The 25825-nt window shown below is 36.5% G+C and overlaps 1 protein-coding gene across 9 annotated transcripts in view; it reads right to left on the bottom strand.

The window, feature by feature from the left end:
• The window catches only part of PIK3C2G (phosphatidylinositol-4-phosphate 3-kinase catalytic subunit type 2 gamma), a 378973-nt gene that overhangs the window by 222211 nt on the left and 130937 nt on the right, over window positions 1-25825 (bottom strand). For all 9 annotated transcript variants that reach the window (XR_008993799.1, XM_057492030.1, XM_057492029.1 and 6 more), the window contains 3 exons: window positions 23389-23520; window positions 17000-17114; window positions 5278-5408 (listed from right to left, as the gene is read on the bottom strand). Coding sequence is in view for 8 of the 9 variants with exons in the window: in XM_057492030.1 (XP_057348013.1) it covers window positions 5278-5408; window positions 17000-17114; window positions 23389-23520 (378 nt within the window). In the remaining variant the exon portion in view is untranslated. The remainder of the gene's footprint in view (window positions 1-5277; window positions 5409-16999; window positions 17115-23388; window positions 23521-25825) is intronic.

Below are 25825 nucleotides of genomic sequence, written 5' to 3'. Positions count from 1 at the left end.
TTGACTGTATCAGTAGTTCATTCCTTTTAATTTAGAAATATTATTTCTTTTTATGAATATACCCCTATTTACTTATCCATTCTCTTATTTGAAGGACATTTGATGGGATATTATGAATAAAGCTGTTGTGAACATCTGTGTGTATGTGTTTCTATGGATCTACTTTCATTTCTCCTAGGAACACCTAGGAATGTCAGGTATTTGTTTACCTTTAACTGTCAAACTATTTTCTGAAAATAATTTCAAACTAAATTCAAAATAATTTGTTTGAAGCTAATAATTTCAAACCATTTTCAAACTGAATTCTGTAAAATTTTACATTATTATGTACAGAGTTTGATAGTACCAACTGTACCACATTCTTGTCAGCACTTGATTTTTGTCCATTTATACATATTATCCATTCTAACTGGTGGAAAATAGTATCTGTATTAACAATGGGGAGAATTAGAATTTTTATCTTAACAATAGGGAGTACTCTAATCAATGGCATGGTATTTACTTTCATTTATTTATTTAGGTTTTTAATTCTCTTAGCAAATGTTTTTACTCTTTAGTGTAGAGGTTTTGATATTATAAATAGAATTTTAAAATAACATTTTCTATTTTCATAAGAATACAATTACATTTTGATTTCACATTGATCTCAAATGCTGTGACCTTGCATAACCATGTCATCTGAAAATAGAAGCAGTTTTCTTTTTTTCTTTCCAACTTTCACACATTTAAGATTTCTTTTTCTTGCCATAGTGCACTGGCTATGACTTCTAGTACAACAATGAAGAGAAATATTTAGATAGACATTCTTGATTTGTTTCCAATCTTAGAGGCAAGGCATTCATTCTTGTACCATTTAATATGATGTTAACTGTAGATTTTTCCATAGATCTAGCTTTAACTCAGGACTTTAAAGTTGAGGAAGTTCTATTCTATTCTGAGTTTTGTGAGTTTTTATAATGAGTGGATTCTGAATTTTGTCAAATTATTTCCCCAAATCTATCAAGAAGCCAGGGAGCATAATACCCCAGCAATGTTCTTCTTTCCCAGGAATGCTCTGGCTATTCAGGGTTTGTTGTGCTCCCATATAAATGTTAGGATTATTTGATCTAGTTTGTTGAAAAATTCTGTTGGTATTTCAATAGGGATTGCCCTGAATCTGAAAATTGCTTTGGGGAGGTTGGCCATTTTAACAATATTAATTCTTCCTATCCATGAGCACAGGATAGATTTCCACTTATTTGTGTCTTTTTTAATCTCTCTCGTGTATGTCTTATAGTTTTCAGAGTACAGGTCTTTCACCTCCTCAGGTTTATTCCTAGGTATTATATTCCTTTTGATGCAATTGTAAATGGAATTGATTTTTATTGAGACTTCATTTGTTCACTCATACATATCTTTTTACAAATATTCATGCATGTATTTATAATAGTTGTATTGAAATTGTTATCTACTAATTTAAAAGTATTTAGGTGTGTTTCTGTTTATTGTTCCCCCCTACTCCAGGTTATGGTTGTATATTCCTGACTCTTCCTATGTCTAGCAATTACTGAATTTATGCTAAACATTTAAAATGTTATATTACTGATAGTCTGACTTTTGCTATCTTTTGGTTGTTATTTTTCTTTTTTATAGTAGGCAGTTAATTCCTAGCAGATAAATTGATCTTTTTGAGACTTTTTAAAAACTGTTAGGTTAGCCCTAGCATAATCCTTAATCTTGGGTTAGAGCACTCTCTCTCCTAATATCCATCCTTCTGGTTTCTTTATTGAATGCTTTGGGTATTCTGTGATCTTTCTCCATTCTTACTGGTCAGAATATCTATGTCTCCAAACATTGTGCAACCTCTAGAATCTACATTTATTTCATATCTCCCTGTAGTGGTTCCTTTGCAGGTCCCGCAAAATCTCTCTCTGCTTATGAGCTGCTTAGTACTAAGCTAAACATTTAAGGGGACCCCAATACATATTTCTGTAACCTCTATCCTGTAGTGTCTCCTTTTTTTCCATTATTATACTCTAGAAATTCCAGCTTCCCCAGAATCACTAAACTCTGATCTTTGCAAGACCTCCATGCTTTCTTTGACTATGCCTCCCAGAGCCATGATGTAGAAAGTGCTTCTGGGATGGAAGCCACTTTATTTATGGGCTCACTTCAAGCCCTGTCCAATTTCTGAAAGCAGCTGGTTCATATGTATTTTTCTTGCATCATATTTCTTTAAATCATGAGGATTAGTCTAGCAATAGGTATGCTTCACAGTCAGAGGTGCAGGCATTAATTACTTTCAAAACAAATGTTTTTATATTTTTTGTTCTGGGCTCTACTCCATTTTAGAAATACTCTCTTAGTTATCACAAAGACAGTATTTTTTAATTTTTATAAATATTATAGGTACATTTAAATTGAATTTCATGGGTCAGAACATTCTGTCTCTGATTACATTTGATAAACTTGATAGAAAGAATAAGTCACCAACAAAATGGTAAAATGGTAAAATGTGATATTTTGAAACTGAAGTTAATTTTTTTATATCAGAAGTTTTATCACATTGAAGGCTGTTCTCCATCTGTTTTCACAGTACAGAATGAAATTGTACTGTACCGAGCTTTAATAATTGTATTTGAGTGGGTGAAAGAGGAAAATGTTGCTTGTTTGATGTATAAATTATTCACTTAAATAGCAACTTATTAAGAAACAAGTTAGAATTCAGCACGGTTAATTTAAAAACACAAACCTCTAAAGGGAGTTACTGTGCTTATTATTTGTTAGTTTTGACATTTTTGTTTGAATTTATTTAAAATTTCAAAGCATGGTAATTTTTTCATATTTTAAAATCACTCATTACAAATATGACACACTTGTTAAATATAAAGTTTTATATTTTTGAGTAAATAGTAGAAAAAGATTATTCACATACTTAGGATGTGAATACCAATAGATCATCAATACACGTGTTACAACTCTGAGAATATTTCACCATTTTCAATCCTTAAGGTAACTTTTTATACCAAACTCTATGTAAAGGAGCTTTATTCATTGTAACACTTGCTGTATACAAGCTATCAGCACAGTGTGCAATACTAAAAATATAGCGATAAACAACATAAATATGTTCCTTGTTATCCCATTTTCTTACAAATTAATGAGAAGGAGAAAAGAAAAACACATTAATGAACAAGATGATAATATATTGTGTTAAGTGTGGTAACACTACGGGTAATAACCCAGAAGGTAGAGAGAGAAAAACTTCATTAGACAAGGTTGTTAAAGAAGGCCTCCTTGAGAAAATCACAGTTAAGTGAAGACCTATAGGATGAGATGACTCAGTGCTGTGAAGAACTGAGGAAGGAGTATTCCAAGTAGAGGGAATCCTAAATAAAAAGGCTTTGAGGTAGGAGAGGGACTAGCACATGTGAAGTACGTGAAGGAGACTGATATCACTGGTTTGAAGTGAATGAGGGGAAGAGTAATACACGTTGAAATTAGAGAAGAGGGCAGTAACAAGATTAGCCAAAACAAAACTCTTGATCACACTCAACACCTCAGTTTTCAATGGCCCAAACTTATTCCTCCACCAGAAAATGATTAAACATCTGCCCAGTTAATCAATTAAAAATCTTGGATTCTCCATTGATTTAATTTGGTTTCTCAATTGGCTTTTCCCTGAATTACTATTAATCATGTGTAGTCACGTCTCCTCAACTTCCAAAATATGTCTCCCAAATCTAGATGTATCTACCAGTGTCCACTGCCATCACCCTAGTTTAAGTCACCATGACCTCTTGCCTAAAATGTTACATCAACCTCCCTGTATTGCTTGCTTTCATTCACTTCCTCTCCAACCCATTCTTTAAGTTGTAGTCCAAGGGATCACTCAAAAAAATTATTCAGATCACACAACTCTCTGTTAAAAATTTTAAATGATTTCTCATTTTTGGATAAAATGCTTAATTGTTATTATCTTATGGTAGATACATAGAGTTATTTAGAGTCATGCTTTTGGCATCAATATAATCAGCAGTGCCTCAGACATTGCCCGTAGTAAGTACAAGTGTCACTAATTATCTTAGAGTTCTTCTTGGGATTTTTTTTTTCCAGAGAATTTTTGTTTGACAAAAATTGAAAGCTCTTTAGTCACTAACAACTTCTGCTTTTTTTACTGGGATGTATGAACCATTTACATTTAATGTTATTATTGATATGATTGGGTTAAGTCTATCATCTTTTTTTCTAAATTTAAGTATCATTGATACACAATTTGCATTGGCTTCTGTTATACAACACAGTAGTTCAACAGTTACCCACATTATTAAATCCTCACCCAATCTAGTGCAGTTACCATCTGTCAAGATAAGATGTTACAAAATCATTGGTTATATTCTCCATGCTGTACTAACATCTCTGTGACTAACTTATATTTTGATTGAGAATATTTGTGCCTCCCTACCCATTACCCAACTCCATCCCCAGTAGTAATCATCAGTCACTTCTCATTGTCTGTGAGTTTATTGCTATTTTAGACATTTTGTTTTGTTTTGTTTTTAGATTCCACAAATAAATGAAATCATACAGTATTTGCCTTTCTTCTCCTGGCTTATTCCACTTAGGACAATACCCTCTAGGCTCATCCATGCTGTTCCAAATGGAAGGGTTTCTTCTTTATGGCTGAGTAATAGTCCATCATGTATATGTACCACATCTTCTGTATGCATTCATCTATTGATGGAAATATAGGTTGCTTCCATATCTTGGCTATTGTAAATAATGAGGCAATAAACATAGGGGTATCTACATCTTTTCTAATCAGGGATTTTTGTTTTCTTTGGGTAAATTCCTAGAAGTGAAATTACTGGGTTGTATGGTATTTCTATTTTTAGTATTTCTGTACTATTTAAATCTGCTGTGATAATTAAGGTTTGATTTTTCCTATTTACTAAAACAACTTTCCACCTCCTTGAAGGATAGTCAAGCAATGGTTTATCACTATTAAAAGCTGATATATATATCTAATCAGTCTCTGCTTTATTGTTTTGAACAGAAATACTCCTAAATATTTTTGTTTTTCCTTTGAATAAGGTTAAAGTTGCAAATGCCATAGGAAAAAAAATCTTTAAAAAATTACATTACTAATTGGCTCTTAAACATTAATTGATCATCCTACAGGTGTGACTTTAGGAAATGAAAGGCAGGTTCACTCTTTAAAGATATGAGTGCTTCCAGTATGATGGATGGTATCATTAACAGCAGGCAAAATTCACTCACAAGGCCTGGGACACTTACAATAAAGGCGAATGCTTCTGTGAAAGTCTGGCAATATGTTTTAAACACTCTTTTGGTGGTTTTTCAAGATTACTTCTATTCTCTTCAGAATCAAGTTTCATATGCTCCCACTCAATAGCTGGAAAATCAATCTGCAATAAAGAAATGATTTGCCATGAATTGAATGCCTCAAAAATGCATTATTAATTTAAATTTCTATCTGAGTTTTTGTAGAAACTAAAGGAAAATTCCTGTACTTTCCGTGTTCTTTATTATTTATAAATAATTTTTAAAAGAATTATTACGTTTTGGACCTTTTTATTTAAATATATATAATATTTATTAAATAATCAATTATTTTGAGAGGAAAGTGAGCTCAGTTTGGGATATGTTGTCTTTGAAGTTACCTACAGAATATCCATCTAGAATTTTCAGCAAGTATGCGGCTATATTTGTTTTGACACTTGTGACGTGATGGACTCTGAACTAGATATACAGGTTCAGAAATAAACTTGCACAGATAGTGTGAATAAAATCTTAGAAGTGAATGAGACCCAGCAATTTCACTGCTAGGTATATTTCTCCAAGATAAATGAAGACATATGTCCACACACAAACTTGTACATGAATGTTCATCCCAGTGCTGTGTTTAATAGCTATAATTTTGAAAACAATGTAATGCATATCAATTAGTGAATGGATAAAGAGTGGCATAGCCATATAATGTAGTATTATTTAACAATAAAAAAGGATGATTACTGATATTAGCTACAATGTGGATTATTTGAAACATTATGCTAAGTGAAAGAAGCCAGTCACAAAAGACCACATATTATGTGATTCAATTTATATGAAATGTGCAGAAAAGGTGAATCTATAGAGACAGAAAGATTAATTGTTGCTTAGTTGAAGAAGTGGAGAGAAAAGGCGGTGATGGCCAAAGATTATGGGATTTCTTTTTGAAGTGATGAAAATGCCTAAAAATTGACAGTAGTGATAGTTGTACGTATTTGTGAAAATTCTAAAAGTACAACAAAAAACACGGAATAGCACACTTTGTATGGGAAGGTTGTACTGTATGTGCATTTTTTTTTCCACGCAAGAGATTTTATTATCTGAAATAGAAAATGGCTGCCCCCAGAAAGAGGGAGCAGCCTGTATGTGCATTTTATGTGAATAAAGCTTTTTAAGAAATTCTCCCAGGGAGAACGTATATACTAAGAACAGCAATGGGAAGCAGATGGAATCCTTGAGAACTGTTAACAGTGGACTAGGAGAAGAAGGGGAGCCTGGGAAGGAGACAGGGAAAGGATAACCAGGGGAGAAGAATTTTTTGTAACAGGGAAGAGATAGTACTGAAAACTGAAAAGAGAGGGCTAGTATGAAGAGAACTGGAAACCACCAGTGCATTTGGCAGCTAAGAATTAGTGAGTTACCTGACAACAGCTAAGTGTGGTGAGGACAAATGAGCCAGAATATATTGAATTTAGACATGAGTGGGGAGGTGAGCAAGTAAAGAAATATAGAATATATTAAGAGCAACATTAACTAAAACACCCTTGCTCTTAGTTCTTAAACTGTGACAGAGCCATTCTACTAGATTGTATATGGGGAGAAACAGGAAGTGGAATGAGATCCAGGCTAAAATGGAATCATGCTATAATCTGCCTCCATTTCTGAACTCGGGTCTACTTTGCTCTATCCACTGCTTCTGGTTAGCACACCAGCCATGGAACCTGAAAAAAAGACTTGAAGGAATCAGGTTCTGGGCTGTTTCATATCCCTTATCATACTGGGGTGGCTACCAGTTTAATTGCCCATCTAACAGAGACAATCAGAAAAGTACAGACCTGAAAGAAGTCATGTAGACATAGCATAATTCTTTCAGAGGTGAAAACAGAAGGTGGCTTGTCCAAAGTCATAACATTTTCTGTTAAAGAGCTAAGACTGGAATCTAGATTTCCTGTCAGCCTTGATGTCTTTTCCTGAGACCCACCCTGGCTCCTTAACACAAACACTGGTTGCAGAATTTGCTTTTAATTTCCTCACTATAATCCTTAGGTTGAAATATTCTGCTTTAAATTTAACTATACATAATTAGAGCATACTGATTACTAAGTATTTCAACTTTAATACCTTAATAACTCCTATTATATCTTGTATATTCAGTCATCAGTTAAAGTGTTCTAAAAAGTTTCCCTTTAACTCCTTACCATTTGAACTTATCTTGTAAAAATTGGATGACTTAACTTTTTTATATACTGTTGAATGATTTACATGCTCTCTACCTTTTTTTGTAAGATGTAGTTGATAATAGATATGCTAATTTAAACAAAAAACAAAAAATAACTTGGTAATAGCTCCAGATGTCTACTTGGAAATCTATGCTACTAATGAATACTTGAAACTTTTCTTCATATTCCACTTCCCAGAATCTGTGTTCTAAAGGATCTGTTCCCCTCATCTGAGAAAAAAATCATCTGAGAGTCTTCCTTACTTCTCCCACCCCAACATCTGCCAGTAAAGACCCCTGTAATAAAGAATGTATATCCACACAGTTCTGGCAATGATAAGACTTGGAAGATTTTTGTTCAGCTGAGGTGGTTTGGATCTGGCAAGAAATAGTCTGATAAAAAAATGCATTTATCAGAGCCAACATGGCGGCATGAGTAGGACAGTGGTAATCTCCTCCCAAAAACATATATTTTTGAAAATACAACAAATACAACTAATCCTAAAAGAGAGACCAGAAGACACAGGACAACAGCCTGACTACATCCACATGTACGAGAGCCGAGAATCTGGTGAAAGGGGTAAGATACAACCCCCGGCCCGGCAGGACCCGAGCACACCTCCCCCCAGCTCCCGGCGGCAGGGAGAGGGAGGCCAGGACTGCTAAACACCCAGCCCCAGCCACCCACACCAGAGCACAGACACAGTGCATGCGTGGAGGGCTGGAAACTAGGGAAACAGGGCAGCAAGACCTCTGAGCGGGTGCCAAAGCTGATGCCCCTGGGACAAAGAAAAGCCAGTGCTTTTTGAAAGTCTTAAAGGGACAGGGATTTAACAGCTAGACGTAAACAACATAGGTCACAGCCCAGTGGCTGGAAATTACAGGGAAAACCGGGCGGACCAACCCCATGGGCAACATCTCTGAGACCCCTCACAGAGGTAAACAGCCAAACAGCCCTCCCCCCACTGTCCATTACCTCTCCGGGCGCTGCGAAAACAGAGAAACAGCCTAAGGCAAAATGCCCACAGAAACGAAAATTCCTACACTTCGGCCGGGCAAAACACAAAGACCCAGCCTACACGCAATTACGCAACACAAGCCACTAGGGGTCGCAGTTGTCCCAGTAAAGAAAGGCCAGTAGCAAGTGAAAAGTTTGGCCCTCCCAGCTGACAGTCAATAGCACCTGTCAACATGAAAAGGCAAAAAAATATGATCCAGACAAGACTAACCCAGAGAGCTTCGGCATCTGCTACACCTTCCCCTGAGAAGGAACTTGGGGAGATAGATTTAGCCAGTCTTTCTGAAAAAGAATTCAAAACAAAAGTCATAACCATGCTGATGGACTTGCAGAGAAATATGCAAGAACTAAGGAAGGAGAATTCAGAAATAAAACAAGCTCTGGAAGGACTTCAAAACAGAATGGACGAGATGCAAGAGACCATTAATGGACTAGAAAACAGAGAACAGGAACGCAGAGAAGCTGATGCAGAGAGAGTTAAAAGGATCTCCAGGAAGGAAAGAATTTTAAGACAGCTGAGTGACCAATCGAAAAGGAACAATATAAGAATTATAGGGATACCAGAAGAAGTAGAGAGAGAAAAAGGGATAGAAAGTGTCTTTGAAGAAATAATTGCCAAAACCTTCCCCAAACTAGGGGAAGAAATGGCCTCTCAGACCACAGAGGTACACAGAACTCCCATGACAAGGGATCCAAGGAGGGCAACACCAAGACACATAATAATTAAAATGGCAAAAGATCAAAGACAAGGACAAAGTATTAAAGGCAGCCAGAGAGAAAAAAAGGTTACCTACAAAGCAAAACCCATCAGGATATCATCAGACTTCTCAACAGAAACCCTACAGGCCAGAAGAGAATGGCATGATATACTTAATGCAATGAAACAGAAGGACCTCGAACCAAGACTACTGTATCCAGCACGAATATCATTTAAATATGAAGGAGGGATTAAACAATTCCCAGACAAGCAAAAGTTGAGGGAATTTGCCTCCCACAAACCACCTCTTCAGGGCATCCTACAGGGATTGCTCTAGATGGGAGCACTCCTCAAAAGAGCACACAACAAAACACCCAACATATGAAGAAGGGAGGAGGAGGAATAAGAAGGGAGAGAAATAAAGAATCATCAGACCGCGTTTATAATAGCTCAACAAGCGAGTTAAGTTAGACAGTAAGATAGTAAAGAAGCTAACCCTGAACCTTTGGTAACCACAAACTTAAAGTCTGCAATGGCAATAAGTTCATATCCTTCCATAATCACCCTAAATGTAAATGGACTGAATGCACCAATCAAAAGACACAGAGTAATAGGATGGATAAAAAAGCAAGATCCATCCATATGCTGCTTACAAGAGACTCATCTCAAACTCAAAGACATGCACAGACTTAAAGTCAAGGGATAGAAAAAGGTATTTCATGCAAACAACAAAGAGAAGAAAGCAGGTGTTGCAATTCTGGTATCAGACAAAACAGACTTCAAAATAAAGAAAGTAACAAAAGACAAAGAAGGACATTATATAATAATAAAGGGCTCAGTCAAACAAGAGGATATAACCATTATAAATATATATGCACCCAATACAGGAGCACCAACATACCTGAAACAAATACTAACAGAACTAAAGGAAGAAATACAATGCAATGCATTCATTCTAGGAGACTTCAACACACCACTCACTCCAAAGGACAGATCCACCAGACAGAAAACAAGTAAGGACACACAGGCACTGAACAACACAGTAGAGCAGATGGACCTAATAGACATCTACAGAACTCTACATCCAAAAGCAACAGGATACACATTCTTCTCAAGTGCACATGGAACATTCTCCAGAATAGACCACATACTAGGCCACAAAAAGAGCCTCAGTAAATTCCAAAAGATTGAAATCCTACCAACCAACTTTTTAGACCACAAAGGCATAAAACTAGAAATAAACTGTACAAAGAAAGCAAAAAGGCTCACAAACACATGGAGGCATAACAACATGCTCCTAAATAATCAATGGATCAATGACCAAATCAAAATGGAGATCCAGGAATACATGGAAACAAATAACAACAACAACACTAAGCCCCAACTTCTGTGGGACACAGCAAAAGCAGTCTTAAGAGGAAAGTTTATAGCAATCCAAGCATATTTAAATAAGGAAGAACAATCCCAAATGAATGGTCTAATGTCACAATTATCGAAATTGGAAAAAGAAGAACAAATGAGGCCTAAGGTCAGCAGAAGGAGGGACATAATAAAGATCAGAGAAGAAATAAATAAAATTGAGAAGAATAAAACAATAGAAAAATCAATGAAACCAAGAGCTGGTTCTTCAAGAAAATAAACAAAATAGATAAGCCTCTAGCCAGACTTATTAAGAGGAAAAGAGAGTCAACACAAATCAACAGTATCAGAAATGAGATAGGAAAAATCACGATGTATCCCACAGAAATACAAAGAATTATTAGAGAATACTATGAAAACCTATATGCTAACAAGCTGGGAAACCTAGGAGAAATGGACAACTTCCTAGAAAAATACAACCTTCCAAGACTGTCCCAGAAAGAAACAGAAAATCTAAACAGACCAATGACCAGCAACGAAATTGAAGTGGTAATCAAAAAACTACCAAAGAACAAAACCCCCGGGCCAGATGGATTTACCTTGGAATTTTATCAGACATACAGGGAAGACATAATACCCATTCTCCTTAAAGTTTTCCAAAAAATAGAGGAGGAGGGGATACTCCCAAACTCATTCTATGAAGCTAACATCACCCTAATACCAAAACCAGGCAAAGACCCCACCAAAAAAGAAAACTACAGACCAATATCCCTTATGAACGTAGATGCAAAAATACTCAACAAAATATTAGCAAACCGACTTCAAAAATACATAAAAAGGATCATACACCATGACCAAGTGGGATTCATCTCAGGGATGCAAGGATGGCACAACATTCGAAAGTACATCAACATCATCCACCACATCAACAAAAAGAAAGACAAAAACCACATGATCAGCTCCATAGATGCTGTAAAAGCATTTGACAAAGTTCAATATCCATTCATGATAAAAACTCTCAGCAAATGGGAATAGAGGGCAAGTACCTCAACATAATAAAGGCCATCTATGATAAACCCACAGCCAACATTATATTGAACAGCGAGAAGCTGAAAGCACTTCCTCTGAGGTCGGGAACTAGACAGGGATGCCCACTCTCCCCACTGTTATTTAACATAGTACTGGAGGTCCTAGCCATGGCAATCAGACAAAACAAAAAAATACAAGGAATCCAGATTGATAAAGAAGAAGTTAAACTGTCACTATTTGCAGATGACATGACACTGTATATAAAAAACCCTAAAGACTCCACCCCAAAACTACTAGAACTGATATCGGAATACAGCAAATTTGCAGGATACAAAATCAGCACACAGAAATCTGTGGCTTTCCTATACACTAACAATGAAACAACAGAAAGAGAAATCAGGAAAACCATTCACAATTGCATCAAAAAAAAAAAAAAACCTAGGAATAAACCTAACCAAAGAAGTGAAAGACTTATACTCTGAAAACTACAAGTCACTCTTAAGAGAAATTAAAGGGGACACTAACAGATGGAAACGCATCCCATGCTCGTGGCTAGGAAGAATTAATTTCGTCAAAATGGCCATCCTGCCCAAAGCAATATACAGATTTGATGCAATCCCTATGAAACTACCAGCAACATTCTTCAATGAACTGGAACAAATAATTCAAAAATTCATATGGAAACAGCAAAGACCCCGAATAGCCAAAGCAATCCTGAGAAAGAAGAATAAAGTAGGGGGGATCTCACTCCCCAATTTCAAGCTCTATTATAAGGCCATAGTAATCAAGACAATTTGGTACTGGCATAAGAACAGAGCCACAGACCAATGGAATAGAGTAGAGAATCCAGACATTAACCCAGACATATATGGTCAATTAATATTTGATAAAGGAGCCATGGACATACAATGGCGAAATGACAGTCTTTTCAACAGATGGTGCTGGCAAAACTGGACAGCTACATGTAGGAGAATGAAACTGGACCATCGTCTAACCCCATATACAAAAGTAAACTCAAAATGGATCAAAGACCTGAATGTAAGTCATGAAACCATTAAACTCTTGGAAGAAAACATAGGCACAAACCTCTTAGACATAAACATGAGTGACCTCTTCGTGAACATATCTCCCCGGGCAAGGAAAACAACAGCAAAAATGAACAAGTGGGACTATATTAAGCTGAAAAGCTTCTGTACAGAAAAGACACCATCAATAGAACAAAAAGGAACCCTACAGTATGGGAGAATATATTTGAAAATGACAGATCCGATAAAGGTTTGACGTCCAGAATATATAAAGAGCTCACATGCCTCAACAAACAAAAAACAAATAACCCAATTAAAAAATGGGCAGAGGAACTGAACAGACAGTTCTCCAAAAAAGAAATACAGATGGACAACAGACACATGAAAAGATGCTCCACATCGCTAATTATCAGAGAAATGCAAATTAAAACTACAATGAGGTATCACCTCACACCAGTAAGGATGGCTGCCATCCAAAAGACAAACAACAACAAATGTTGGCGAGGCTGTGGAGAAAGGGGAACCCTCCTACACTGCTAGCGGGTATGTAAATTAGTTCAACCATTGTGGAAAGCAGTATGGAGGTACATCAAAATGCTCAAAACAGACTTACCATTTGACCCAGGAATTGCACTCCTAGGAATTTACCCTAAGAATGCAGCAATCAAGTATGAGAAAGATCAGTGCACCCCTATGTTTATCGCAGCACTATTTACAATAGCCAAGAATTGGAAGCAACCTAAATGTCCATCGATAGATGAATGGATAAAGAAGATGTGGTACATATACACAATGGAATACTACTCAGCCATAAGAAAAGGGCAAATCCTACCATTTGCAGCAACATGGATGGAGCTGGAGGGTATTATGCTCAGTGAAACAAGCCAAGCAGAGAAAGAGAAATACCAAATGATTTCACTCATCTGTGGAGTATAAGAACAAAGGAAAAACTGAAGGAACAAAACAGCAGCAGAATCATAGAACTCAAGAATGGACAAACAGGTACCAAAGGGAAAGGGACTGGGGAGGATGCGTGGGTAGGGAGGGATAAGGGGAGGGGAGAAAAAGGGGGGCATTAAGATTAGCATGCATGGGGGGGTGGGAGAAAGGGGAGGGCTGTACAACACAGAGAAGACAAGTAGTGAATCTACAACATTTTGCTATGCTGATGGACAGTGACTGTAAGGGGGTATATAGGGGCGACCTGGTATAGGGGAGAGCCTAGTAAACAAAATATTCGTCATGTATGTGTAGATTAATAATAAAAAAGAAAAAAAAAGCTGTTCCTGTGTGGTGACCTCCAATGAGTTCTACACAATGATATAAAGGGCATATAAAAGTGTAGGCAAAGGGTCTGTTTGTGTTTATACAGAGGATCAAAGCCTAATTTGGCTACCCTGAAAATGAACTAAGATATGATATGAAAAAGAACTTCCAACATCAGCACTCTCTGGAAGACTCATGCCAGAAGATGATCATCAAAAATCCCCAACAAAGATCCACGCACTGCTACAGGTGTAGGTGCACTCATCCCACCAGTTCCTGGACTTGCCATGGGAATGAAGAAGGAGATATCTAAGCTGGCCTGTGCATATAGTAAAACAACAAATTTGACTGGATCTATACTGTTGGAACTCAACCAAGAATTAGGAAAACTGCAAATTGTAGCACTCCAAAATCTTACAACTACAGACTATTTACTGTTAAAAGAACATATGGGATGTGAACAGTCCCCAGGAATGGACTGTTTTAATTTGTCTGATTTCTCTCAGACTGTTCAAGTTCAGTTGGACAATATCCACCATATCATAGATAAGTTTTCACAAATGCCTAAGGTGCCTAACTGGTTTTCTTGGTTTCACTGGAGATGGCTGGTAATTACAGGTATGTTTTGGTTACATAACTGTACTTCTATTATGTTAATGTGTGTGCGCAATTTAATTAGTAGTTTAAAACCTATACATGCTGAAGTTACTCTACAAGAAGATATGTCAAAGAAATAATCAATCTTTTCATGTTTTCTTCCGCCTGCTACTTCTATAGCTTTTCTTCTTCCTTCCTAACTACAACCCTTAAATAGAATTCGTGCCTCATATCAAATTTACCGAGTATCATAATTCTTCCAAGTGGTAAAGATACCTCAAGACAAATGCTGGGCATAGAATCCACAGGGCATAAATATGCAAAGAAGTTAAAAGCTAACCTTTTCAAACAATAAGACTTCTCTCTCACTTACCATCTTAACATTTCCCTGTATGGCCCCAGAAGATGACTGGTTAGCCAGAGATGGGTAAGATTCCTCAAGGGAGGAACAACCTAAGACAGGCACAGTCGCATGGGGGCCATCAGGTGAGAAAAAGGGGGATCAACAGAGGTGAGGCCTAGAACCTTCCCCCCACCCCGTTCTGAGAGAAATCTTCTGCATACATGGATGTTGTATGGCCCTTGTCTAGCTTGGATTAACACATAGTCTACAGGCACACACCGATCATCTACATTTGCTCTCTTACAACACCAAACTTTGTTTTCTACCTTTATCTTGCATCTACCTACCACTTCAGCATTTTATTAAAAATAATAATAATAAAGAGTGAAATGTGGTATCCACATATAAATCAAGTATAAAAATCAAATGAGTATTCATATTTGAACTGACTATTTATAGTTCATAATGTATAAGCAAAACCGAAAGCTTCTGTGATGACTGCCCTTGTAATGTTCACCATGTAACTTATTCACTATGTAAGAATTTGTTCTCCATGTAAGAACTTGTTCATTATGCTTCAGAAGATTGGAGACTGATGAAAATTAGGCTTGGGGTGGATTAATGATTGTGCATTGAGCATTGACCCCCCTATACAGAATTTTAATATTGTTAACAACCATTTGATCAATAAATATGAGAGATGCCCTCACAAAAAAAAATATATACACACTTCCAATTTTAAAATAAATAAGTAACCGGGATGTAATGTATAGCATAAGGAATACAGTCAAAATATTGTAACAACTTGGTATGGTGATAGCTGGTACCTAGAATTATCATGTATATAAATATTGAATCACTGTGTTGTACACCTGTAACTAATGTAATACTGTGTGTCAACTACCCTTCAATAAAAAATAATTATCTAAAAAAAAAACATGCATTTATCTTCTTAAAAAAAAAGTAGTTTTTACTGTCACAGCAGAACATCTGCTTATCAGTAAGCCATCAGATGTTGAGTGTTTATAATGGTGTGCCAAGATCCAGTCTGAACAACCATTCTTTTCTGATCATGTCTATGGATTAGATTTGGATCTTTGGCTACTATCTAGTGGGGACTTTCTCCTTCCTTCAGAATGGAAGCCACATATTATTAGTATTATTTTTCTCTTCCAATTTCAACATCTTGTTGTTCATCTTGCTAAAGATTATCCTTCACATCTTTATCCCAAGAGACCCCAGAGACTCCACTAGCGTCCTCTAGAGCAGTGATCTTCACCTGAAAGCAATTTCATCCCTAGAGGACATATGACAGTATCTGGAGGCATTTTTGGTTGTCAGAACTGGGGAGATGTTACTGGCATCCAGTGGGTAGAAACCACGATGCTTATAAACAATGCAAAGACGGCCCCCACAACAAGAAATTATCTGATCCAAAAACATCAGTAGTGCTAAGGTTAAGAAATGTTGTTCTAGAGAGTGCTACCCAGAGAGCAGTTCTGTTTTTCCTGTAAGAGATGGAAAGTCTTATTCCTTCATTACCATGTATGGGAGTGGCCATGCTTTAGGTATCTGGCCAATATGATCACTAATAATCATGAACACATGAGGAACTCTCAGCAAAAGTATGAAAGCCTTGAATCATTAATCACCTTTCATTCATAATCACAAATTATAGAAAGTAGAGAAGCTTTAAGAAAAATGAAAATATGAAAGACAGATTTTTGTTTGCAGTTTCTTCCCCACTATTGAGCTAATTGATAGTCATTTAGGAGTGTACAATATAAGAAATTTTAAGAAACCATGACAAAATGCAGAGTCTGATGTTGAGTAAGGTAGTAAGTTAATAATATATAACAATGACTGCTTTTAGACAATGGAGAGAAAAATGAATGCACATAATGTGTTTACTAATGGCAAAACTACATCCCTTCCCTTCATGATCATGTTTGATGGGGAATGGCTTGAAATTGTTATTACATAAACTGGGAAAAACTGTTTTGAGAGTACTGAATACAAAAATAAAGGCAGTGGAGATTTTATAAATTCCAGCAGACTAGAGAGAGAGGACTATTAAAATGTATGATTCTGGCAGAAAATTGTTTCAATAATTGACAAAAAGCTACTTGTTAACCAAGATTTACCATGCACTTTAATATCATAGTCTAGCACTTACCTGCAGGGTCGCTGGGGATGGCTGACTTATATCCCACACTCCTGGAGCTATCATTTCTATGGGGGGTTCACTCTGTAAGGTCATACCGAATAGCATAGACCCAAGAATGGCTTTGCTGCAAAAGACAACATATATAGACAGACAGGAGTCACTTCGAGCTATTATTACCTATAAATGTTTTCTTTTGGAATTTAAACATAATCAGTGATTTTAGTGACTCATTCAGCATCTAGAAGAGAGACACAATATTCCACAATCCTAGACACTAATTAACAGTACATTTTTAATACATCACATGCATAGCTATGTTCATAGATACCTACATTTATCTTCCACAGCGAAAATTGTTTACACAGTGATTTCTAACAGGTAGCATTTATTCTTAACTTCTGACAATTCTCATTAAACTATGGGACCAAGAATCTCAGATTTATATTCCTGGAGTATGACTGCCTGAAGTCAATAATGATGTTAACTCTTCAGAACAATTTTTTTGTTCCACAGAGTGACCAAAGTCCCCAGGTATCTATAAAAGGCCCTAAACTTACAGAAAGAAAATATTTAAATTAGCATATGATCTGCAGAATCAAAATAGTTGTGGGGATTCACAGAGGAAATGCTTCTTTATGCATAAATAGAAAGATAATTCACATTTTGAATGTTTAAAAATATGTTGTAACTTATCATAGTAAAAGAGAATGCATATAGGAAAGATTTTAAATAGGAATTACTCATGGATGGCTTTAATAGCTTCAATAACATCCAAACCTACAGGCCCTTACAGGAATTAAAAAAAGAAGTTATACCTGGCTGTGAATATGAACTGGATTATTGCTAAACTGTTCCAATGATCACTGAGGCCAGTTTTGATTTTAATATGCCAAATTAAAAATGCAGAACTGAAAGTCAACAAAATTCAATTTTATAAAGAATTTTAAGGCATGAAGAGAATCTTCTCGAGAACAACATAGAATTGAATTCCATCTTGCCATTTAACAGAGACTACATAAAATATGAAGAAAAAAATCCAACAAAAACATCCTGTTTAAACTTTACTTTTCTGAAGCCTGTCTTCTTTATTTTCCATATATAAAGATATTATTAGAAAGTATTCTCCCAGAGAAGTACAATTTGTAAAACATAATATTATTGGGTAAATATGTTTATATGACACAAAGATATTCTTCTAGCTAGATGAATTTTGAATCTTCTTTACCCGTTTGTTCTATTCTTCCTTCATCTGCAGAAACTTGTTTTATGGTGTAACAATTCTGGGGGGTTGGGGTCAGTATTGGCCAACTAAAAGTCACCTTAGTAGGGTAAAAATTAGAAAATTGTTAATGTGATTTTCCCTTTGTCTTTCAGTGTATATGACCTTCCCCAAAATGGTTTAAAGCTTCCATCTGCTTGTGAAAAGTTTTGGATTAATTTCAGGCAGAATGTAAGAGGAAAAATGAGCATTTCTAACACCAAACTTGGAGGGCTCAGGTGTTAATGTTCCCCACTGCACTTACAGAAAATATCCCTGTCCATGGTAAAGCATTAACAGGAGTGTGTAATGAGGATGGAGCATACTGGCTGGAAAATGTGGCCAAAGACAAGACCACCACTTTCTTGTAATTTGGGATGGTGGGAAGCAGATGGAGTCAGGGGAAACAGAACGAGTATGGCAGATATAGGTATCCCAATTTTCCCCCTTTCTGCCTTTGAAAGGCAGATGTGAGGGAGTGTTATATAAATGAACATAGCAAAATGCTAGAGGCAGAAGGGGCTCTTTTAGAACTCAAGGAAGGAAATCACTCCTTTGGCAACAACTTGTGTGTATGACCACAAACCTGGGGCCACATGAAAAACAGGCAGCAGGAACTCCTGAGATTAGCTTTACTGGGCCTTCTTTGGTTTTTGTACAGAAGAGATGAGAAGCAGCTGAAGATATCTGAGTGAGGGGTTTTCCCCAAAAGGAGGTTACATGGTAGAGATAAGGGGCACCTGTGATAAGAGCATCTGATTGAACCATCCAAACTGAGATCAACTGGGAGTCACAGAGAAACCTCAAATGGGTCTATGGTGCCTACATATGAGGATGAAGATGATTAGTGGAATTAAGATGTGAAAAGGAAGCATCTAGGAGAGTTGGTGGTCTCAGAAAGATGAAAACAGAAGCTTTTAATACCTGTGCCAGTGGGACCACCAGCATTTTTTATATTACTATCGTGAAAAGGTTTTCTCAAGTCAGTTAGAATTAAGCAAAAAACAAAAACATGAAAAAGGCAGGATATACAGGCAAGTCTCATACAGTGGAAAGAACACCAGAGTGTATATCAGGACATCTGTACCTATTTTAATTACTTAGTTTTAATTAGCATAACTTCTTTGAGTTTCTTGGATAAAATCAGCAGTTTTCAAAAGACTGTTATTATTTGTTTCCATATGGCTTGGTAGTTGGTGGTGGACTTCAGAAAGGTGGTGAGGAGATGACAAATGGGTTGGACTCCAGGATTTCAAATCACCCCAACTCCCGCACCCAACAACATTTGAATAAAATGTCATTAGAAAAAGGACCACACTGCTAAATATATCATTTCAAAATATTTTTTCTGGACTTAAGGATCTTTTCAATGTCAATATTGTATAAATTCTTATGCCTAGTAAAACTGAACCAAAATCTGTGCCAGCAGAACAGATGGGCTGGTTTACTCTCTCTGAGTCCCTGTTTCCTCAAGGAATAAAATAGGGGCTTTAAATAAAATAATTATTGTCATTATTAGCTATAGGATTATATACATCCATGGCTTGCCATTCTGGAAACAAGAATACAAAAGGCTCCAGAACAGGGTAGCCAACACATCCAGAGGATCTGATGTAATAAAACTCTTTGGGACTCAGTCTCTTAATAGGTCTAACAGGTTTCATGCCCAACAACGGAGCACAGGAAGCCCCTTGTGTGGTGGTAAGGTTTTCACAGTGCATTCACAGCAGGGCATGGCAGCTAAGGAGGAAGTGGGGGACAGCTTAAGACAGTAACACGTGTGGGAGAAGTCAGACCTGCATTCTGGTTCTTGTTCTACTTATTGATAAGTAGCCCAGTGACCTACAGCAACTTTCCCTTAACTTTCCTTTATCACAGAGATTGCCATCTGTAAATGAGGCACTTGGACTTGCTGAGCTCTTAGAGTCTCTGTTGGACAGGAAGGGACAACAAAGAATTCTCATACACAACATTTTAAAATTATTTGATTTTGAGGATATATTTGAAATAATAAGATACAGTGGAGTCAGGATTGGCTACTTAAGTAACTGACTAACGAATCAAATTGTTTTGAGGGTAAGATTTATTTGGGGCCTCCTTTGAAATTCTGCAAAAAGTTGTAATTTTCCTGGGTTTTATTGCACCTCAGGAGCTTTGACAATACTGATATCTGGGTCCCGCTGCTCAATAATGAAATCATAATCTTTGGGGGCACTTGGAACTTAGTTATTTAAAAATCTCCTCAGGAGATTCTATTCTTCAATCAGGGTTGAGAATCTCTGCATTGAAGGAGTTTACCACAATTTAGAAATGCTAAGTAACTATTTGTTTTGCACTTAAGTAGGAAACGTTGCTCACAGGAATTGCTAAAGTGAGAATAACACTGTCTTACTGCAGTGTGGAGCCTCTGTGACTACAGATGTAGTGCAGGAGGCCCTGTCTGCAAAAACAGAGGATTATAAAACTTCTGTGGGCAAAATTTTACCTTTGGACTTGTGACATATTTTTTATAAGCCTGAAGGTGAGTTTGTGTGCTTGAAAAATGTCAAAGCTTATTTTTATTTGTAGTCATTCTTGATGCAGCCATAGCTAATATATCTGAGTTTAATCACCATTGGTTCTTCTGAAACCCACATCTGGAGACCACAGAGAGATAGTGTAGGGAAATGGAAGTTCCATGACCAGGATCCTCAGCTGATACCCACTGTGTATGTGCGATGAGGTAATCCTTAGCTTACCGAGCAGGCGTATGCTTGCCTACCTGTTGGCTATAAGCCAATACTGCCAGTATTGCTATAAAAAGAGTTCCACCTGGCGCTAGAGGCAGAGGGAAGCAGGAGAGAAGAGATCCGAGAGAGGAGAGAAAGAGAACAGGATGGAGAAGAGCAAAGAGGAGAGCCTGAGGCAGAAGCTGAGTGGGGTCAGAGATGGAGCAGATGGGAGTCTAGCGCTCAACCTACTGCAGTGTGAATAAAGCTTGGTAAGCATCCTTTTACACCCAGTGTTGCGTTGTCATTCAGTCTCACCAAATCCACAGTGAACTTGCCCGCAGCTCAATTGCCGGGAGTGGTAACCCCCTCCAGCCCATAGCTACAGAGAGACTTTAATTCTACATATTTTGAGGTTATGTGTATGATGGATAAAATAAAGACATAAGTGCTCATCACAACTCCACATGGCTAGGTATGGGCAATTCAGACTGTAATAAATGACAAATTCATACCAGAAGTTTAGGGACAGGGGTCATTCTGTGAAAGGAAAGGAAATTAAGTGGCCTATTTGCTGTAACCTGGAAATATCTGCATCATATAAATTGGGTTAGAATTTCCGTAACTCAGAGCAATGAGCACAGTGGGAGCCATCACATCTCCCCAGTTGCCCCACATGATGGATTTCTGATGTCTTAAAAAGATCTTGACTTCTTTAAATTGTTTCCTAGGAGAGAAGCAGTTTTTCTGATTTTCATGAGAAACAGTCATTTTGGAAATATATTTACAATATGTTTATTGAAGTGCTCTTATTGAAGTAAGTTGTGTTTTCTAATATGTCTCATCCACAATTTTGACATTTTTCCTTAGGAAAATACCACCCAGTATTAGTACCCAGATGGCATTACTTAAAGATGCCCACTGTCTATGATGAGTCACATATAAAATGTTTATCAATGGAGGGACAGTGATATATGACAAACCAACACGGACACAGTATTTTTATTATCATAACCATCTAGAATAAAGTCTTGTAGTTTGAAAAACAAAAACATTCCAACCTTCTTAGATATTTTTAGCTTATTGCTTGTTATATGCAAAGGGAATACAATGGATTGCATTTTTTTCAGCGAATAGCTAGAAATATTATTCTAAAACCATGCTCCATCTTACAAATACTGCAGTTGAAATTTTAAAGAAACTCACTCATGAAAAGGAAGGGCACTTGCATAGCTGCTCCTAGTGAGAAAGTAATGGAAGTTCTTAGTTCGCAAATCAGATTTTGAAATATCTGCTAACAGCAGTAGGTATTCCTTTTAGACTAAACTCTTTCGTAAAGTTTATTTCATTCTAAATCTCCTAAAGGGGTTGATTTTCTTTCCAATTCAATTTAGTAAACAAACCTCTACTGATTGCCTATTTATAAGAGTACTGTGTCAGATGATAAATATTACAAAGATAAATACATTCCTTATCCTCAAGAAACACATACATGGAAACGGGTAATAACATGAAAATAAATAACAGAGCAACACACACACACCACACATACACACCCTTTAGGTCAGAATTAATCCAACAAAGATGATTTTAAAGACTTACCATGATTGCTTTGATATTATGTATATTGACTACATGTGAGAACTAAAAACTCATGAGGAATTTTCTTAACATTTTTATATTACCAAATCTTTTTAAAACTACAGGGGTAGAAACATTCTTTATAACAATATTAACATAACAATATAGATTCTAATTTTTCAAAGATCTTGTATTTTACAATGTGATTCTAAAGCAAGTCTTACCATATTAAAAATAACTATGCTGACTTATGTGAAATATTTTTACATTAATAGCATAGATAATCATGTAGTTAATTGTATCAAGTATTCTAAGTATCAACAGTTCCAAATCTTTATGGGTAAATCAACAGTTAATTTTGCAATCACCATTAGTTCTGATTGAATATATGAACTTCTTGGCTTGTTTTCCTGAAAAATATCATCTTAAAGTTACCAAGTATTTCTTTTCGGCAATAAGAAGTCAGTAAACCACTTATATAATTTTACTTCAGCCAGAATTCCATGACTTACATTGTCTCTAAATGACAGTATTGACCTCAATCATTTTGAATTACTACTTCCAGAGAAGTTGGCTGGTCAGAGAAGGAAAAACAGTTGAAATTAGTCATGTCAATACTTTTCCATTTTAAATGACCCACTTGACAAGTTGAGCATGAGGACTGTTTCTAAAGCCATTTCTACATTTTTGTTTTTCAGCCCTACTTTCAATAGTCATGATTTATATTAAGGTAACTCACTTTCAGAATAAAAGGCCTTCTTTTCTCATTATGCCACATACTGCAAAATATTTAGTTCTAAGGAGCTTTTTATTGAAATGGGACCTTTATTAATCACAAATGATATACTTACTCTTTTGGAAACAATGGAAGACAAGTCCAGGCCAATAAATCTGCATTACTGGTTGCACAAATAATCCCAAATAGTTTTATAGTGAGCATGGATTCCCTTGGCAGTGACTTTATTTCAAGTGGAAAAGTGACCCTTGAAATAAAAGAAAGAAGGAGATTGATTATCTACCAAATTACAATAATATTTTAATAAATATTTCCTTGTTATATAATGGTATGTGATAAACTATTTGAACTGAGACATCTTCTTGAACTTTTGTGATTAATCTTTTAAAAATGGAAATATATTGATAATAGGGGGAATGTAGTAACCAGTTTTGCTCATGTGAAATCTGAGCATAAGATTGTATATCAATGATACCTTAATAAACAAAAAAAAAATGGAAATATAGCAGAAGTACCTAGAGTAATGAGATTGACTAGCCAATCAATGGGGACCATTGTAATTGTAATTCTGACATATATGCTTATTTTTAAAAATAACCATTACATGAGCATTTTCTCTTCATAAACACAAAAAAGAATGACTAACATTGCCTAGGGGATGGAAGAGGCAGAAAATAACTTAAAATAGGTCTAAAGGAGGAAATTGGCTATAATCAGATGGAAATTTGGAAAAGAATACTCCATGGAGAGAAAAGCACATGGTCAAGGGCATTTATATATGACAAGATTAAGTGTAGCTGAAAACCTGTCAGGGGATCACAGTGGTTAGAACAAGGGATATAATCAAGTTGGTTGGGGAAATTAGGGGGGATGCAATTACAAAGATAGGTAGTTGCCAGAATGCTTAAGAACTCTGTAAGCCAGGCAAATGAATTTGAGCTTTTTCTTAATGACAAAAGAAAATATTTGAAGGAAAAAGCTAAAAGTATAGAGTTCTTAACAATTTTATTATTTATTTTTATTTTTATTTATTTTTATTAAGGTATCATTGATATACACTCTTACGAAGGTTTCACAAGAAAACAATGTGGTTATTACATTCACCTTTATTATCGAGTCCCCCCTGTACCCCATTTCAGTCACTGTCCATCAGTGTAGTAAGATGCCACAGAGTCTCTATTTGTCTTCTCTGAGCTACACTGTCTTCCTCGTGACCTCACACACACCATGTGCAGCAATCATGATACCCCACAATCCCCTTCTCCCTCCCTCTCCACCTGCCCTCCCCGCAGTCCCCTCTTTGGTAACCACAGTCCCTTCTTGGAATCTGTGAGTCTGCTGCTATTTTGTTCCTTCAGTTTTGTTTCACTGTTATACTTCACAAATGATCTTTACAATTTAAAATGTGAACTACTCTGGGTGGTGATGAAATCCTAGAAATGTGGGGAATGTTTGCTGAAATGTAGTAGATATAAGCTTCCTTGATATGTCAAGGTGAAAGAACTTAAAACTCAGACCTTGGATGGACTGTAGATGTGGGCCAAAAAAGCCAACAAGGATAAACACAAGATTGTTAATGATAAGAAAAATGAATTTGGGTGTTGAATCCATCAATATATACAAGAGAATGTCTAGGAGGTTACAAATGGTACTATAAGACTCGGGGTGGGAGTACACCTGTATATCATGAGAGCCTAAGAAGAAAAGGCTTTTGACAGAAAGTTGAGAATGTGATCTGAGGTCCCTAATAGTGTACAGAGGGAAGGGTACCTTTCTTTCACTTCTGGAGATATCTTGGTTATATAGAAATTATCAGGTTCTATTACAAAGACCTCAAGAGAAGAATGGTGTTTAGGAGAGATATATTAATGAGACAGGAGATGAAAGACATATTTCTAAAGAGACTCAGATGGGGGGAATACATTTACTAGAAGATGAGAATGCTAGGGAAAATTGGAACGAATGTTGACAGATAAGGGAAAATTCATGGGAACGGATTGACCAAGAAATGGGGAGATGAAAGAGAAAAAGGACTGGCAGAACAAATGGGGCAGCTTGTATTGGATTATATCTGATGGTGTTGGGTTTAAGGAATATAAACAGTAGCCATTGGCCAAGTAATTCCCAATTGAATTTTGATGTCAAATTGTTTAAGCAGTAAGGGATTATTAGAGGACTGATGATGCGCAAAGCCTACAGTCCAACTGGAAGGTGCTGATTGAGGATGGCCCAGCTGGTAATACAGAGCATCTTCTCATGCTAGGAGTTGTCTATCTAATCTGGATACTAGGGAGCAGACCTTACTCAAGCTGTCAAGTCATACAATGGTGACACCCTTTTGTGAGTGACTAGGCAGCTTCCAGCTCAGGAACAAGGAGGAGTTAATTCAGCCCAGAGACCACTACTAATTTTGAGGAAATATGCATCCCTCTCCTCAACATGCTGCTCCTTGAGATAGAGAGGTCCAGATCAGGGTGGTAATAAAGTAGTTAACAAGAGGAAAAACAGAAGAGCTATTTTAGGGGTGACACTAAGATAACTCACATTTGACT

The sequence above is a fragment of the Manis pentadactyla genome, chromosome 14 (genome assembly GCF_030020395.1).
Source record: "Manis pentadactyla isolate mManPen7 chromosome 14, mManPen7.hap1, whole genome shotgun sequence".
Lineage (NCBI taxonomy): Eukaryota > Metazoa > Chordata > Mammalia > Pholidota > Manidae > Manis > Manis pentadactyla.
The sequence above is the reverse complement of the archived record's forward strand: the minus strand, read 5'-3'. Positions and strand labels throughout refer to the sequence as shown.